Source organism: Chamaea fasciata, unplaced genomic scaffold, assembly GCF_029207755.1.
Source record: "Chamaea fasciata isolate MVZ Bird 193981 ecotype frontalis unplaced genomic scaffold, bChaFas1.0.hap1 SCAF_8, whole genome shotgun sequence".
Classification (NCBI taxonomy): domain Eukaryota; kingdom Metazoa; phylum Chordata; class Aves; order Passeriformes; family Sylviidae; genus Chamaea; species Chamaea fasciata.
In genome coordinates this window covers 19,187,169-19,206,652 of record NW_027094093.1, presented here as the reverse complement: position 1 = coordinate 19,206,652, position 19,484 = coordinate 19,187,169, and the positions used below count along the sequence as shown (strand labels likewise).

Below are 19,484 nucleotides of genomic sequence, written 5' to 3'. Positions count from 1 at the left end.
GACCTTTTTGTTCATATATTATGCAATTCAGTGGTTCTCAAAATGTGGTTCATAGGCCAATGTTAGTCGAAAGAGAACTGGCTGGTTGCATTGTTTCCAGCTGTTATTTAGGACACTCGGGCTGTGAATACCTTTAAGCAAGAATGAACCAGCTTAGCTGCCTCAGGTCACTGCTACATAAAAGGGAGTGAGAAAACAAGAGCCTCTCTCCAGGACCAAAGCAACTAGCTGGAAAAGAATTTCCTGGGTAGCAGTAGGAAAATAAAACTGGTGGTGGCAGCATGTACAGGGCACCAAAAATAAGAGCACCAGGAAAGCATCTCAAGAGTGAAAAGGAAGAGGTGCAGTCAGCAAAACAGCATATGCTGAAGGAATGAAGGGGAAAAAAAATAAATGGCAAAGAAGCACAGGGAAAAAATACAGCCATGTAAAATGAAGGTAACAAAACTGGTTTTCTTAGTTAATGACAAAATCTGTATCACGTGTAAGAAATATAATGTAAGAATGTATTTTTCTTATTTTCTACAGATACACTCAAGTATGATTTGCTAAGAAAAACATTTGTTTCCCCTGGCATTTAGTCAAGGAATTTCCATCCTTTGCAAAGTACTCCAGCATTGATGCCCAAAGTGAAACCGAAATTCTGGTATTAAATAACCCTGTAACTGCTTATTTCATCTATCATTTGAAATTCCCATTAGACTTCCATAAAGTTAAAGCATGGAAAAAAAACATACAGAATTTCCTAACAGAATTTCATGTGAAGCTGGAGCTTCTAAATGATTAACAATGAAGAACAATGTGGGCAGTCTACTTCACTAGTGCCAGCAAATTATATGCAGATTTCCTACTACACATTCAAGTACTTTCCTGTCATATTCTTTAGAAACAGCTGCAGCTTTCTCAAGGGGCCCGGTTCAGTTTATTATAGTAGAATTTATAACAGGTGGCTTGTACATTTGAAGAGAACAGGCCTGAAACACACTCTTGCAATGTTTCAGGGGGAAAAACACTACAACCTGTTTTGACTCAACAACTCGGGAACTACTATTCAGCACATGTGAGTCCTTTTCTTTCACTCTTGTTGAGGTATTTCTATCTGCATCAACTGCCATTCCATTTTACAGGCCATTCCTCAAAATCTTTGCTTGAATAAGCAATAGTTTCTTCATATAATAATTATCTCACTACACAGATTTATTAGAATGATGGGGTTCAAGAAAAAGGTTTTTTCAAAAGTCAAAGACTAGAGTAAAATATCTGACTGCAAAAATAATATAAGACATAGAGAACAGATTTTCCATAAAAGTAGGAAAATTACATTGTCTTGTGATAAGTAATATGGCAACTGTTAACAACTGAAATGAATACTGCAGATGATGAAAATGTTACATTGATTCAGAAGTACAATGCTTGTGAATTTGGCCTCTTTAAAGGCCAAAAAACAAAAATAAAAAGCCCATATACCAAACTGGGCTGGCTCACTGAGCTCTGAAACAAGAGCTCAGAAAGTGGAAGGGGAAGAGTGGGATTGGTGAAATCATCACTCTTAGCACTCTTAGAAGGATTTAAGGAACCAGTACAGTGTTACACTGGATGGACTCATTATTGCTCCCCTGTAATCCCAGTGTTTATGAAAAGTTGCACAAACAGAAACAAAAGGAAGGTCACCATTAGGCATAAAGTAGTACAGCAATTTTAGTATTAGGTTTTCTAATCAGACAACTCCCAGCAACTTATCTCTTCATTTTGATAGTACTAATTTTTATGGGTTTGGTTGTGATTAAAAAAACATACCTTTTTGAGATGTCCTAATCGAAGCTTGAAAATTTCTTCCTGTTCATGGTACTCTGCTAGAGTCAAACTGAAAAATGAAAGAATCATGTAATTATAGCTTTTATATTGTGGCAAGCAAAACAATAGCATTTTTACTTAAAAACTATCCAGCCTCTCGTAATTTATTGCCACTAGAAGTACTAGAAGCACATTTTTGAACCAGTTGAACATCTCAGAATTGTCATTCCAGGGTCAAAATATACTTACGGAATGCCTGTTTTTGGCATTCTGCAATATTAACTGCCTCTCCCACGGAACCATTTCAATTCTTCCAGAGAACCTGTTCATTACCTAGGTGCATCTTGAATCATATCACCATCCCAGATTTTAGATGATGCTACTCCACTGCTGGGTCCTCAACTCTAATGCATGCAGAAATTAGACAAGAAGGATAACACCGGATTTCTGAGCTGTGATCTACAGATGGTAGTGCAAAACCATACATTTCAAGTTCATTAGCACTCCATTTTGCATGAAACCACAAATTCAGCTTTGAATTCACACGTGATTCTCTTGCTTGTTCTCTTTGCATCTTCCTTTTCTCAGCAATTTCTGGCTACAAATAATTCAGTGGTCCCTCACTGTCTATAGACTAGCTCAGACAAAATCAGCTATCACGCAGAGAATCTGGACTGTTTGCACAGATTAGTAACTAAGAAACCTGTGAACTGACCGTATGCAGTATCCATCTGATGAACAAAAAAGACAAACCACCCAAAAAATAAACACAAGAGACTTAAGTTCCAGCTAAGAAACCATGCACAAATGAGGAAGAGAAACAGGGGACGGGGAAGGACAAAGAGGTATGGTCTCCTTGAAAGTGTTCACACAAATCCCTATAAAAGAAATTAAAATTACATTTTTTATTGTTTTGCCTAGACCTAATACTTCTTGCATGACATAAAGCTAAAACTCATAGTGTAGTATGTTCTCACAAAGGCCATATTTCTGTGGGTTCAGCTATCAGATGGGAAGATCATTACCCAAGGTGGTTAAAAGGCTATACAAGCTGTCTGAGGACTAGAATGTCTAGAGAATCACCAGTAGTTTTCCCAGAGATGAGGGACACTAATTCAGGTTTTTCTTACAGCAAATGCCAACCAACTTCAACAAAATTTGCAGAAATCTATAATAGACTATAAGACTTCTTCCTCCCTTTTAAACTTCAAGTTCACCCCAGTTTTCAGAATTCCAACACCTGTATGGCATCTCAAAAGTTGTTGATAAAGGAGTGCATCTTTTTTAGGTAAAATCTGGTGGTTCTGAAGCTTCCATAGAGCCCTTTCCATTCCTGAATGAATTTCGTCGCCCATTTTCTGATTTGACTAGGACAGAAAACTGATTCAACCAAATCTTGCTGAAATGACTGAGGGTTTTTTTTTTTACCACACCATCTAAATTTTCAAGAAATTGGAAAGTGCCTCACAAGGCTGTAGTTATTTCATCAGCCTTCTGGGTCTGCAACATATAGAAAACACTCAGATCAGGCGACAAAAGCACCCATCATCACTTTCTGTCAGAATCTGAGAAGCAAGCATTTCTTTTAAGACATGCCACACAAAGTTACCATGCATCTTTTTCTTCTTATTGGAATTCAGAGCAGTCTTGTATTAAAATCAACAGACATTCCCCAAACACTCTGAAGGCAATGGGAGGAAATTTGCCTCTCCAGGAAATGCAAAAGCTCTCTTACTACCAGATTTTGGGACCTAACATTCATATTCTTTTCCTAGCAGAATCTCCTCTGAGTTTAGACAATGTATGCTACATCTCAAAAGAAGTGGCATTAAAGCAAAGGTGAAACGGGCTGTGTCCACAGCTAGGAAAGCTGGCAGTGCATTTGGATTTTGTACAGTCCAAACAACAGCAAGAAACATAAGAAACAAATGCTCCAATTCCTGCTGTAATACATCTACTAGCACTATCAAAGAAATGCAGACAATGCTAGACGACTTACAACAAAATCCCTGACACTTTTTCAATACTTCTATTAGAACAGCAAACTACTCTAATGTGGATTAAGTTCTCAGTTAAGAAAGACCAATGCCAATGTTTCCAAGGTTGAATATTGTTGTTTCCAGATTCTTGCTGGAGTATAAATTACAGGCTGTGCATTTCCAGAAAGACAGATAGTAAAGTTTGTCTTTCTCAGGAAGAGGAGTATTTTAGGTGGCTTTGCACAGCTGAACCACCAGTAAAACACACTCAAAATACCAAGTTTATGACATGACCTACTAGAACTTTCAGTGAACACTGAGAGCCCTAAAACCACAGATCCCCTCAAAAACTAACATAATATGGAAAATCTGGTCCTTTTTATAAAACCTGAGGTGTCCACACAGAGTTACAAAGCGCCTAGACAGCTCTGGCAAGTACTGCCTTTAGAAAGTCCTGAAACAGCTCTCTTTAGCACAGAGCACAACTTGGACGTCATATTGAAAACATTAAGATTCAAAGTCACTCTTTCCATGTTTCTATGCTATAATTCAATAAATGATTGTTTTCCATTTTTCTATTTCCTTATAAATCTAACTCTATTAGAAGCACAGCATGTTTCACAGCAATCCAAAACTGTCATTACTGACCACCACATTTTGGCGAACGGCATATAAAACAGAGCTGCACACAGATATAGTCACTTTGGATTTTGTTCATTACTTCAGAAAAACAAAACTTTATCCTCTCATACTCGGAAACACTTTTTTTTTTTTGAGTTTATTAGTTTTTATCTAAAAATACAGTGTACTTTGTATTAAAATAGCACACAACAAACAGCAGTAAGCCAATAACAGTGTCTGTTTTCCAGCTGTAGGCCACCAGACCACTGCACAGTCTGAAAACATCCAGTCCTACCAGCCTAGAGACTGTTCCCCATCAGCCCACCACTTTCTACCTGCACCCACTCAACACACCTTTTGCAGGGCAGTGGCATGCTGGAGGCACCTTTTAAAACAGAATTACAGAATCACACAATGTCTGGCCTGGAAGGGTTAAAGATCACCTAGTTCCAACCCTCCTGTCATGGGCAGGGATGCCACCTACTAGATCTGGTTGCTCAGAGCACCATCCACGGGACGTACAAGACAACAGTTTCCTCCAGAAGGGGTTGCTCCTCTATCACCTGAGACATGCAGGTTTCATCAGACGTGGAGGGAGAAATGTTGAGGAGCACAGGGTAGGAACATCAACCAGAAACAAGGCTGCTGCCGTCCAAAGCTAGACACTCAGGCATGGGGCTATTGCATAGTCAGGCTTGGGGCTAATCTGAGGAGGACTGGGGAAGAAGGGCAGCTGGGAACAGGTTGCATGAATTAATGTGGCAACAGCCTGGTCCTGACCATGATCTTTTCTGCATAAAATTACTGCACAATAAATGCTGTCATTTTTTCAACTGTCTGCAGCCAAATAAACTCTGAAACACATGCAATAAAAATTCCTGAAATTCCCCAAAATGCACTGGATTTATTCTGTGTATGTAGCATAATTCTCCTGTGACATATAGGGCCACAATGTGCCACTCTTACTTGTTGCTGGAAGAAAGTATAGATAGCTTGCCTGACCTGAAAGGCTTGATCACCACCAAATAAAAGGTTTTTGGTTTTTTGTTGTTGTTTTTTTTTTAATTAGAAAGAATAGGACTTTCAGAGGCTTATCAAATTTTACAGGTTTTGACACAATATACAAGCGTAGACATAAGCAGTCTTCTTTTCACTTCTTCCTCACAAGTGCAGAAAAAACCTTCTACAATCAAAATTCTTTTACTAGTGGGTACAGACAATACAAAAAACTCAAACTACCCATGTGTGTCTTGGTTTCCACCATGATCAAGCCATGTGCATTTACAAACATCTCTCCTCCAACCTCTGCCCCGCTGGAAAATCATCCTGGATACATAAGCACAGCAGAATGCAGCCATGCTCCGAAACAGCCATATACACATCCAACACAAGCTTTCTGGCTACAATTTCTGAAGTTCTTCTCTTTTGGTCCAAACTTATTCTCACTCCAGTTCCCCAAATTTCTACAAGGATGAACAAACTTCAACCAAGTCAAAACCTTTCATGACGTCTTTTCACCCATTGTTTCCATGTTTGCCTTAGAAACAGGCTGCCTCAGGAAAGGAGCTGTCTTTACTTGTCCAGTAAAGCCCAGACACATTGTTGGCACTTCAGCCTGAACAAGTTCCTGAAAATATTTTTATTTGTTCCATACAGAACAGAATGCTCCGGCTAAATGATGCATTTGTTCAGCCACAGTAACAAACCCTGCCAGCTCTCTCTGCTCTCCTAGTCCAAACTGCATGCAGGGACAAGGATGCATACAGGCTACCACGGAGGAACTGGGAAGCACTCGAAGAGGTGACAGGGAACTGAATACAACTGAAATGGCTGCAGCTGCAAAGGAAAGATTCCATCACCTAAACCAAATAAAACATTGCTCCTAGAAGTAATTGTCTCATAAAATAAGAGCTGCTTCCAAAAAGTGGGGACTTGCATTATGATCCTACAGAATCCTCTCTCACGTTTCCAAAGAATTTGGAAAAGAGTTTTCAAAGAGACTTTTTTCCAGGGCTAAAAAGGCAACCTCTACTTCAAATAAATATTTTTTCTTTAAATACATTTAAATTTATTCCTTTCACATAAGAGTAATAAAATTACTTTGCTCAGTAGAAAAAAGAACTCTCAAAATAGAAACTACTTTTTAGTTTTGGCTTAGGCCTCAAAAAAGGGAAGAATGATGGAAAACCAGGAGTGTTTAGACTCATGTGTTCCATGTTACTTGAAGCACCAAGACACCATTCACTCACAAGACAGTGGCAAGTCGGCCACTTTGGTACCAACAACTTCAGAGCAAAAATTCTGCTTTTACATTCCTATCAGAGACCACAGTATATTCAGCGAAACTAAAACAATGTCCTTACTAAGAACACCTCAGGCAACACCTTCAGTCTGTTTCGAAATAGCTGACACCTGTTTGTAGGAAAAGCTTCAATACTTCAATACAAGATTGTTACAAAGCTATAGATCATTTTGTCTTGTCAATACCAGAAGCTGGAGACACTTTTTAAAGCAAACAATGCAGTGGTAAAGACATCTGTTGGTAACAACCCCTAGCAAGTCATTTGTATGCTTAAAATAAACCTGCTTGATCACTTGCATGTATGCTGTACTAATTCACTACTGGTTTAGTTCATTAATCACAAGCACCTCTGCATTTCCTCATGCCTCATATAATGAGAACCTTTTCCATTTGACTATACTAATTAAGATCATTACTGTCGAAGTAACGCAGAAACAGTGATAAGCAATGTAATAGGAGAGAACCACATAGAACACATGACAAATTTACTCTAAAATGGAAGCGCATAATTAACATTTTACCAAGATACACAAACTAATTAATTCTGTACTGAGAAGCAGAAAGGAGTCAATACATAATACTACAAGGACAAAGTTATAACAAATCCTGAATACAAAAAACCCCTTTTGAGTAAAGGCCTAAGAGCATCACGTGGCTAAATGATTCTGTGATCTCAGGATGCATTACAGATCTCCTCAAAGATCGGAAACAAAATTTATAAGCTAACGATATAGACAAGTATTCTCATATCTAGATTATATAACAATCAAACTATGGTACTTAAATGCAAAAGAGTTTTGGTTTAATAACTGCTTACATTTTTGCTAGCATTAGATACAAAAAAGACAATTTTGATTGTTCTCCTGGTGATTCCATAAAAAACAAGCATTTTCATGTGTCATTTAACATGTAAGTGGTTAAGCCAGATGAAATGAAAACTTGCAGTCTTTAGTAAACTGGAAATTATTTAACACCATGTAACACCAGAAAATATTCCAAAGTTCATTACCAGGAATTCATCTTGTCCTACTTAAAAATTAGAACATGAGGTCCGTATTTTTCCCCAATTTATATTTTACCATCTCTCAAAGCTGCAATAAGATTAGGGGAGTATAACCAGCCATAAGTTAGCCAATAAAAATTTCTGTAAATTATCAGGTATTTTCCATTATTTAAATGTTACTTTTTATAACAGGAGGGATTATATTCAATCCCACAGCAGTATCATTTTAACAAAACAGCAATACTTAATGTACTATTCTGAAGTTTTAATTATGGTCTAAGAAGCAGCAGAGGCACTAAGCATTACACTAAAGAGTCACAACGAGCAGTGACTCTTCAGCTCTCTACCAAAATACGAGTAACGCTAACCAAGATTTGCTTACATTGCCAGCCTTACTACTCTATTTTCATGGTATTTTTGTCACAGTAAAACAACTTCACAATGTGAATTTGAAGAATGATGCATTATGCAAAACACATGCAGCTGTCTTCAAAGGGATGGTCCAAAAGTATTTATTTAGCAGATCTAACCAGAGCAATTTATATACACTCCATCCCTGGAGGTATAAATGACTGCCTCCACACAGAGGTGACAAGTGACCATGCTCAGTACAGGGAGGTTACTTCTGCGAAGTTACATAGATTAATTTGCAACTCTTCTTAAGCCTAATTATTTACATTTTACTTAAAAATAAGCTAGGAATTGATACACTATCAGCTGCAGCCTCTTAACATAAAGGGCAGCAACCAATATCTTGAAGCAGCAATTTCATAAAATATTCAAATTAAATGTCAAGAACACATCTTCATGTGCCTTGAATTATACCCTTTCTGTCTTCAGGAAAAAAAAAATTTCCCCAGAATAAAGAGAATTCTGTAATAACTTTCAATTTTTATGTTTCAATGACAAAAAATTACAACACTGTTAATATGTGAAATGGGATCAGTAACTTCTGACAGTTGGTCTCAGGATGTGGCATTCAGAAGGGGAAAGCAGATATTCTATTTGTTTAAAGACGTCTTCAAATATTAAAGGCTGAAGAAAGTTTTTTTTTGTCAAATACATACTGCCATATGGAAAAAATCTCCAACTAAAAGAGAAGCTCTTAAACCAATGTGGATAAAGAAAAGCTGAATCGGTATCAGTGACATTACAAGACTAAGAAGCCAGGATAAGGACACTTCTGGATCAGGACAACATAAGGAACATTGCCTATGCCCAGAATGGGCCCTTCTCTGGCGACTTCAACAAAAATAAATTGTCCACAACTTCACAGACAGTGAAATTGTACAACAACTTCATAGACAGTGGCGCAATTTCCCTAACATCAGCAAGTCCTTAGTGAGAATATAGCTGCTGAATATACCGAGTGTCTTTTTATGCTGTTATTTGAATAGAACATACACAGACAATATCTGAGAATTTATGTAAAAGACTGATTGAAATGTTAAACTTACAGCTGTGGTAAATTGGGTCTAACAAAGGGATCGTTTTCTGCCCCATTCACAGCTTTATTTTTCCTCTGCTTGGGTTCAGAATTGGCAGATGGTGCCTGAGAATTATTTGTAGTTGGAGGCTTTCGCTTGGCCAGGAGCTTTCTTTGCCTTTCAATGTCTTCCCTTTGTTGATTCACCCACTCTTGCTGCCTGTAAACCCCAAAAAAAGCTTTATTAAAGTTTCATCGATTTGCATTTTTTCAAGAACTATCTTTTTAACTGATAAGGCATTTAGAAATTTTAAAAAACTTACTGTACATGTGAAAATGTTTCCTAAAGAGAACGAACACCAGTGTTCTTCATGAAGTGGAAAAATTTTGCTAAAGTTATGGCACAATTTACTTATTAAATATTTGGTGGTTTCAGGGGGGATTGTTCAGGGTTTGTTTTGTTTTGTTTTTGAAAGTGTTATGCATGACTTCTGCACTAGAAAAAGAAAAAAAAAAAAAATCTATCTGAGCTGGTGGATACCTTATTTTATACCATACAAAACACCCCCTGACAGCACCAATAGAGAGTACCTTATTTTTACAGGCCAAATACTGAATTTGATCTGGCCATTCCGAAATAAATCATCAGTTTGGTTGTATGGCAAATGATTACAGCTTTTATGCAAACATATCTACAGACTGCTTTTAAGACTGTTTAGAAAAACAGTGCCCCAGGCAATCCCATAATGCTAAGACTAAATACTGCCCTTCAAAAACTAAGATCTTGGTGAATTACTTTTTGAAATATATGTATTCTTCTATCTATAAATCTATCTGTATCTCCAATGAAACAGACTCATTACCAAAGAACTCCTTTGGAAGCCCTGTAGAATTATTTTACCACCATCTCTGAGAGTCTTGCAGAGCCCTTTGCCTGGGCCCATCTCTGCTGAAACACCTGCTATGGCAGCTCTTTTCCAGGTGGTTGCTCTCCCACATCCACTTGCACTAGACCCCATCTGAGGCTGCCAGGTTTGTCACGGCTCCTTCACAGCACTAGGGAACAGGATTCTGGAAAAAGCTGCTGCCATGGGGATGTGCAGGTAGCACCTACGTGATCAGTGAGAACTTCACAGACCACATCTGTCCCAATGACCACCACTGATACATGGTTAGCTTCCTGAAAAATCACTGATTTACATTCATGGTTCTATTAGCTGAGTTGAATAACTATGTGCTGCTTATTTACTACATTCATGCCTTTCTAAAGGTAGTTAAAACAAAGTGAAACCAAACTGTTTTTTAAAGACACGCAACCTCAGCGTTCCCTCAGCTGATTAATGGAGCTCTGTACTCTATTCTCAGTCTTCAAAACGCAAAGCAAAATACAACATATGAAAAGCTGCTTCAATCCTAGAACATTAGTAATTAAGAAGTCCACTAGAGGGAAGTAACAATTAGTGAGAATTTTAAGAACATTGCATTGACTAACTTCACAAGATTTTGAAATGCAAAGCCATCTGTCCACTGTTCAGTAAATGAAGCACCATGACGAACTGTTGTAAAATGCCCCAGGCGTAATCTGTCTTGCATGCTCTTCTCTCTGCTTGCCAGCTTCTCCTGTGTGCTCTAAGAAAACAACAAAAAAAATTGTTCATATTTAGTAACACTAAAGTGTTCAAAAAGTCAATAAAACACTCAGGGTTTTTTCTCCTCCAACAGCCTTTTAAGGCAGGGATAACAGGAGAGTAAACAAAAATATGTTGTAGTATTTACCCCATTTATTCTAATTTCTACAGAACTCAAGCATCTGCAGTTGCCAAAACCAGTACTAGAGAACAATTTATGCACCAAAAAACCCCCCTGAGTTTGGCTCAGTTTTCCTATAAAGTTTACGGCTCTTCATCATTAAAAAACCACTTTATTTAGAGTATCAGCATCATAGAGGATATAATAAAGATTCTATCTCTACGTGTCTACTACAACAAATGAGCCAACTCAGAGATCATAAAGCACTTCCTATACTTGGCCTGGAAACTTCGTTGACAGAGCATCAAGGTGACTTGGGGCAGGGACCTCTGTGTGGCAATGCGCTGTGGGCAGGCTTAACTGCAATCAGGTATTTACTTGCAGTGACAGGAGCAGATTCCCTTCTTAGGACCAGCACTGCTACCACAAGCATCCTTGGGATGTGACAACCAACCGAGTCTGCCTGGTCTCCCTCAGAGAAGAAAGAGCCCTATGAACACCTAATGCAAGGAAACCTCTTTAATTGTTACATTTGCTTGGTTCATAAGAAACGTCTGTGGCCCAAAATCACACACACAAAAAGTGAGTTTTCAGAATTAAGGATCTGTTTACAAACAGACTTCTAGACTAAGGAAGGGCCTTTCACAGGAAACATCCCTTGTGGTATTCTCAGTCTGAAGGTACATACTTACTGTCATGCCAAACAGATCTGATGCATCTTTTCCCTGCATTCCCCTCACGCTGGAACTTAAAAATATCTGCAATAATTTATTTATGACATGCTAGTGAGAAAACTCTCCGGAATCCTCCAATGGCTCACTTTGTGCACTTGTGTATGACAGGAGGATCTAGCAGCTATAGCACTAGGGAAGGCATTGGGGCTGTTTATCTTAAACTTTTTTGTACCTTAATTTCTAATAACATGATTTGCTATTAACTTTTTTTTAATATTTTTTTAAATGGGGCTATTTTAAAGAAGAGGGAGAGAAATGGTATCCTTGTCTTCTAATAAATTGCTACTAGTTTAAATATAATCGGCATGAAATTTCAAATAAATAATTCTTTCATTAATAGTACTATGAAGGCAGTCATCTTCATTTCCTCTTTTCCATTAATTCTGAGATAACATGCCATTTTATAATTTTAAATCAAAAATTACCTTAGCCACTTCTCTCACAGAGAGATACTATCCATCTCCTCTTTACAACGAATCATGTTCAAAAGTTCTTTTATCCACTGTGATCTTACAATTTGACCAGAAAATATGCCATATACTAAATCCATAACTCCTATGCTTTGCTATTTTGAATTACTTACGATGGGTAAATCCTCAAATTAAAAAAGGTACATTTTCTACCATCTGGAAAAGGCTAAACATTTTATTTAGCTTATTCAGGTTTATAAAAATATGGCCAGACAGAGACCATGGATACAAATTTTCAATCTCAAGCGACTAATGTGAAAAAGCTGAAGTGAAAACGAAGGAATCATAATGGAGTTTTACTGCAATCTCCCAGCTTTTCTCACAAAGACTTTAAGAGCAGTAAACTTACCTTTTCAATGAGAAGCTTCTTGCTCATTGAAATACATTTGTTTAATCTTTCTTTGTATTTTTCAAGTAGTTTTTGTTGTTCATCTATTTGTCTTCTAAGATCACAATTAGCCTAATAAATATATACAAAATATAAAGAGATATATTGAAACACTGTTTTTTTAAATCAGCTGTCACAGAAAATAAATATATCTACTTTCACATGACTAAAGTAAGGAACATACATGCATAAACACATCTATTTATATAAATAAAAATTTCATTTCACATATCTGTCCCTACCTATAGAAGGATGCCTTGCTTATTTTTTATTTTCTTTACATCATCCTGCATTCTGTATTACAGAGCATTCAGCATAATGAGAATATATAAAAGCTCTGTACCAATCTCACGTTCAGCTCTCCACTGAGGGCTCCAATTACATTCAAACTGGAAATTTAAATTTTAGCATCAGATCTTTATTTTTGATCTCTTAAGTCATGTGAATCCTAACATCTTCAATTTAAAAGAAACTAAAAATTTCACAATGATAAAAGTTTCAATGAACTGAGTAGGAAGTTTAACAAATTCCCTGTGTTCCAATTATATTTAACTTATTACCTTAAAAATCCCACAACAATATTATTTTGATTAAAACAAAATTCTTATCAATAAAATAGTTTAGGGTTGTCTGTTCCATACCACGGAGCATGTGTTAAAACAATCTACATATATAATTTCATAGTACATAACTGCATGGGTTAGTATTTTTATATATTGTATGTACACATAAAAAAACTAAACAGACTACAACTTGTGAATACAGGTTTGTTTCGTATTTCATATTTCTGTATATCCCCTCTCCAGTGCTTCCTGCAAGAGCATAAGCATTAAGATTTTTTTTCTGAAAACAGGACTAAGAGCACACTATAGCATAGTTTTCTTATTTAAAGTAGTTATTCATTGCCTGTAATTATTTCTGTCACAAAAACCTCCATTCTGAAAATGCCAACAGTTGTTCCACAGATAATGGCTATTCACAATTAGAACCAAAAGAAACCCCAAAACCACCCCTTAGGTGAATTATAATATGAATTTAAGGAATTCATCAACTGCAAACAGCATTGGCTTTCTTTGCACCTTCAGTGGTCTATAAACACATTTAATCATGAACAAGTTGTAGCACAGAAGCTGAATAAAAACCTTACACATTCCATTATACAGACTTCCTAGATTTAAGAAAAAATTTACAAAAATTAAAAACTTGTAATACCTTTTTATTTAAGTAATTTTTAAAAAATCAAAAAAAATTGTCCTCATAATCAGTCTGCTGATCTGCATAAACACCTTTACCCCATGTCCAACACTTACCCTGAGTAAGTCATCTATACGACCTTCTTTCTTTTCCAAGTCTTGATTTTTATTACTTTCTAGTGCAGCTAATTTCAGCATTGTGAGATCAGTCTACAAAGAACATTTTGAAATATTTATACTTCCCTTTTACAATTACAGCATTATTCTTCTTATGCTTGTTAGGCAGAGAAATAAGCTAAATAAACTGAAATCAAACTGTTTTAAAACAGTCAACAAGAACAGCAAATCTTATTTTCAGGTGTTTGGAAGTGTCATGGAAGGCTCTTATTCAAAATCACTTCCTCTCATCCTGAGGATAACTGTGAACAGTTGGGACAAACCATTAACAGTATTAAAAGATTTCATCACCAACTGAGAAGTTAAAGTTCATAAGAAAGCATAAAAAACAGGGCAAGAATGTAAATATCAACTATTTAATTTTTCTGTATCAGTCAACAGGTGAAGCAACCTTTTTCTGCCTAATGTGAAAGGCAGAACAGATCACGTCAGAAATGGCAGAGAGAATGAAACAGTTGATTTCAGCTTTTAAAAGTCACGTCAGAATTGTGTGTTGATGATTTTGATTGCCATCTCATCCATCTCATTTTTCTTCTTCAATGTCGGATTTTAAATGCAGTATGACAACGGCAGCTGTCAATTCAAATACTGCTTGAAAAAGCAGCCTCTACTTGAAAAATAACACAACAACTAAAATCTTGAGCAAAAACCTACCAATGGCATGGTCATCTATGTAATTATGAAGAACAATGCCGGGAGCTGAGCAAGTGCAGAACATAAAACTCACCAGAGATTATTTAAATTATGAGCTGCTGAATTTAGCAGAAAAATGCTTCGGCAATTTTAGAAAGCAAAGCTTTTGAAAGTCTTGAAGAGTTTAGAAGAAGTTAAAAGACAAAGAAATAAACATAGCTCCTTTTTTTTTTCCCCTGCAGTCTAAAGTGATCTACTCAAAAAGTTACCTGAGTAATTTTAATAGATAACTGCTTTGGTTGTGTAAGAGGGTGGTCCCCGAAAGCTAATGAAGTAGGAGAAGGACTATTCTGTCGAACCTGAAAGGCATGAAAGCAAAGTATTTTAGATACAGCTGTAATATTAAATTATGAGCATAGCCTTGGTACAAATCTTGGCAGGAACATCTCAAAGAACAGAGAAGAAACAAGGTATATTTTACACAAGCTACTACTTGGAGCACTGCACTGAGAGCTATCAGTATGACGTTACACACCACTTGCAGCTCAGGATGGATGCAATATATTCTCTGAGAAAACTGAGATTGTCACTTTTGGGAAATACACGGAAAGATTTAAGACAATACAAGACTGACATAAGGTGATGTCAGTCTTACAAAGACTTACTTTTCTGATTCTGAACTTTCACAACTCAAGAATAATGTGAGTTATTTTTGGAGTGTTCAGTTCTCGTGGGAGAACCAGAGAGTAGAAGCTGGTGCAGATCAGAACGCAAATGCTGTTAATGAACCTAGTTTGTGTGAATGAGACCTGATTCAAGCCAAATTCCAAAACCTGTAATACACTCCATATCGTTGGCAAGACCAAGAGGATGCCTGAAGTTGAAAGCACATGGAATAAAAGTTGAGGTCTACTATCAGAGAAAACAAATCTTTTCTGTAACTGGCAAAATTTGTTCAGCCATTTAGAATAACATGTTGGTATGCTGAGCACTGAAATTGTGCTTTTGAGAAGGAAAAAAATGAATTAGCAACCAACAAAAAATTTTAAAAGCAGATTAGGTATCAATTATTGAGAAAAAAACAATTTATCAAAAACTGAGCTTATAAAGTCCCAGGCTATGGGTCCAAGTTTCCCTATAAGTAACAAAAAAACTCCCCTTTTCCGTTTGAGGCCTATGAATAGATGCCATTACAACATTTTGTCATTTATTCTTTTACATAACTACCTTGTATTTAAAAGGATGTTTATGAAAAAATGACCAAGTGTTACCAGAAAAATTTAGTTTTAATACTTAATTTGATTTTCTTTTCCTGTTGGAAAAATGGACTCTTTCCCAGGACTTGTTCCTTTGCAAATTGTCCCCTTGAATACAGATTATTTTCAATTTTGCTGTTTTTAGACAATAAAACCATCTCCAGCAGTTACGAAGTTCCCAGACTTACAGAAGAAGGAGCGGAATGTGAATTCTGAGGAGAGCGGATTGCAGGAGGCACGCCTCGCACTGGGCTCGAGCCGTTTCCACCTTGGTACTGCAGGGTAGAGAGGCACCTCCCATTAGTCAGTCTTCTAAAAATCCATTATACACCTACTGAATGTACACAGTACATTCTACACCTCATCTGTATACAGAATTTGTAGATCAGACTGTATTACTTTTATTAGTGCAGCCTTCAGCTGTATAAAAACAGTGTGAAAGATAATGGGTTTTGTATTTTAGTTCAGGCGCCATCAAGAGACGACTGCATCTCCACTTCAAGGTTTAATACTCAGAAGCTTACACAAAGAAAAAAGAAGTAACCTCTCAAGAGGCCTGTCCATTACAACCAAAAATGCTGCAACATCTAAAAAAAGCTAAAAGGATATTTTAAAATAAAATTTTAAAACGAAAGTAAATTTCACTAAATTCTTACCTCAAAATAGTCACTAATCTTGTGACCACGTCCCCCAATATTCTTTCCTGCAACAAATACAGTAATACATCAGAATTGGTTAATTGTAGAAGTGTCTTACATTTTTACCTATAAAATAATTATAGCAAAATCTTACCATTAGTTAACTGGTTTTCTTTGATGTGGCAATACATGCTGTCCCTATAGAAGAAATTAAGGGACTGCCAAAACAAAGGGATTTGCATATTCCATTCATTGAGAAATCAGATATTAAGTCACCCTAAATTCCTAAACCAGTTTAGAGTAGACTTTACAGAAACCCTAGCCCTCTTCTAGACAACAGGAAACTCATCTCTCATCCTACAGATCAAACCTTCAGCTGTAAGTCCCTCCCCTTTTCAAGCACTATCTCAAAAGTATCAAATTAACCAAGTCCACTAACACTATATACTCCAGGTGAGTTATCATGCCCAAATATTCTGCCCAAGGATTTCCCTAGGTGCCAGGAACAGGGAGGGCATAGAGAATGACAAGTATTTCCAGCCCTCTTAACCTGATTATGAATCGGGTAACTCACAGTGTTAACTAGGAAAATAAAACACCAGAGAATGAGATTAGAATTTATCTTAAACAGATTGAGACTTCAGGAGAACTAACATGAATTGTATTTCTTCAACAGGAGGACCTGAGCCGTAAGAGGCATTCTGGAGATTGCACCTATACTTTATCCAGTGCACAAATGGTTTCTTCTGCTTGGCCCTAAGATGACCAATAAGGCTTAAGACAGGGTTTTTCTCCTGTAGAAGTCAGACAACCTGTTAGGAGACATCTTGGAAATGGACTATTGTTCAAAGCTTTTTACTTTATCGAAAGAAATTTTTGCAATATATTAGATCATTACCCACAGATCCATAAATTCAATTTCCACTTTTCAGTAAAGATTTTCAAGCTTTTCTATTGTTTCAGCCCTGATGAACTCTCTCTAGTTCACTGTACCTCTGTACTGACACTGCTGCATAATGCTCTGTCACTAAGAAGTAACACAAAAAACCAGAAACATTTGGTAGCCCTTTTTGTGTCAAGACTTTTAACAAAAAAATTTAGATAAAATATTTTCAAGACCTCTAACAGCACACAGCCAACTTCTCCAGCATTACCCAGTATTACCCAGTCAGTGTATGTATTGCCACTACTCCCCTCCAGCCAATTCTTTACCTACCCTGTAATTCTGCTAGTGATTTCTGTCCTCATGCTTAATTCCCATATATCACTTTATCAAATTCGCTTTCATGCAGATAAATGAGACAGACCGCACTTCTTTTCAGTATAGAAAAATCTATTTGATGCCATGTTACAGAACTCTGCACTGAAGAAATATGTCAAATTATTTTGGCACAGCCAATTATGAATAGATTTACACTGGTTTATAGCACTTTCCAATTACTTCTGTGCTCTAAACAATCCTTTTCTTCAACATTTATGGATTAATTTGCATATTACAAAGTCAATATCCTGGGTGTGCCCTATACAAGAGATTGATTTCCTGTTTCTTTTTTCCAATACAATAGGAGTTTTTTGCTGTGCTTCAACTCTACAGTACCAGTCCAAGAGGCTGCAGCTTCTTAGGCCTGCTCCTTGAGAATATTGCACTGCAGACTACTCGGTTTCACTGCTGCTGACAGTAAAACAGTGATTAAAAGACATTATAATAATGTCTTCTATATTAAAAAGTCCCAAAAATTTCTATCATCACTAATTTCAACACTCTTTAGTAACAGGAAGGATAAGCTACCAGAACAATGAAAATAGGAAATTTCATTCAGGTTCTTTGAACAAAGCAGATGTCTTCGAAGTAACACTTAGGAAGAAATTAATTTTAATCCAACAACATGATTCTTCTACTAATAGCATGCTGTATCACGAAGACTTCCAGATATAGAGCCCACACATAGATATCTTTATATATAAAGACATAGCTTTTCATCCGAAGTGACATTTTCTAGCCGTGTTAGAATGAAAAATAAAGCTGATACAGATGTTATCAGAACTATTTCCACACCTCCTCTGATGAATTTTTGTCTTGAGATTAAATTTCCACCAGTCCTCACCCAAAAGTCACGCTGAAGAGAGGAATGGCAAAAACTAAACTTTGTAAATATTAAATTAGAAATCAGTCTCATCACAATTTCCCCACCCCTCTAGATTACTACAATCTTCCACAGAAAAGGAAGAATAAAATTCAATTTTTATATGTACCTGTGAAACAAGCATCAGATATTGTAATCAGTAATCCCTTTTCCCCCTTATCTACTGAAAATGAATTCAAACCACAAGGTATTTTGCATGAGAAGAATTGCAGTAATTCTTGAAAAGATTACAGAGCTGTATCATAGCTGTGAGTTACACATGCAGCAGCTCATGATTCTTTTGGGTAATTACCAGTCCAGTTCACGTTTTAGTGCCCATCCCTTCCAGTGACAAATGGGAGGGTGAGAAGAATACGTAATTTATCACCCAAAACATAACACCCATCTTACATAAGCGAAAACACAGAATTTTTAAGGCTAACAGTCCAAACTGTGCTACATGCAATCACTACCTAGTCAATTTACATTTTAATTTACCTTGGCTGCTTTCACTCTGAGTGTCTGCTTTTCTTTTTCTTCCTCTGGAAGGTTCTGACTGTTTCTTCTCTGGAGTCTACAAACAACAAAAAGAACATGATGCAACATAAGCTCTATTTATTTGTATTATCGCTGTATTATTGTGAAATAAATTTAAATCCTCATCCATAAAACATGATTTCGCAATTCAGCAGGGATGCAATTTCAGATCACAGTTAAACTAGATAAAATGATCTTTGGTCAATCAGGTACGAACTAGAAGAGGTATTTAAGAAAGTGAGAAGTAATTCTTACATTATTTCCCAAAAGGCAGTTCCACATATTAATTGTTAAGCAATTACTCCTTTTCATTCATTCCAGGGTTTATGACCACTCATTTTTGTTTCATTTATGTCTATATTTTACCAAGATCTCTGTATTTTAGTGAGGGTGTTTTAAAGCTTAATACTTGGGTGAAATAATCTAATTCTTGATGCTGTTTTCTACACGCTGCTGTAGCA

General features: G+C 36.6%; 1 protein-coding gene across 2 annotated transcripts in view; it reads right to left on the bottom strand.

Moving 5' to 3' along the window:
* Nucleotides 1-19,484, bottom strand: part of TLK1 (tousled like kinase 1) — a 68,689-nt gene that overhangs the window by 15,432 nt on the left and 33,773 nt on the right. For both annotated transcript variants that reach the window (XM_066189964.1, XM_066189963.1), the window contains exons 4-12: nt 18,985-19,060; nt 16,382-16,428; nt 15,914-16,000; nt 14,739-14,828; nt 13,777-13,869; nt 12,428-12,538; nt 10,618-10,754; nt 9,157-9,345; nt 1,798-1,864 (exon numbers count right to left, since the gene is read on the bottom strand). In XM_066189964.1, coding sequence (XP_066046061.1) covers nt 1,798-1,864; nt 9,157-9,345; nt 10,618-10,754; nt 12,428-12,538; nt 13,777-13,869; nt 14,739-14,828; nt 15,914-16,000; nt 16,382-16,428; nt 18,985-19,060 — 897 coding nt within the window. The remainder of the gene's footprint in view (nt 1-1,797; nt 1,865-9,156; nt 9,346-10,617; nt 10,755-12,427; nt 12,539-13,776; nt 13,870-14,738; nt 14,829-15,913; nt 16,001-16,381; nt 16,429-18,984; nt 19,061-19,484) is intronic.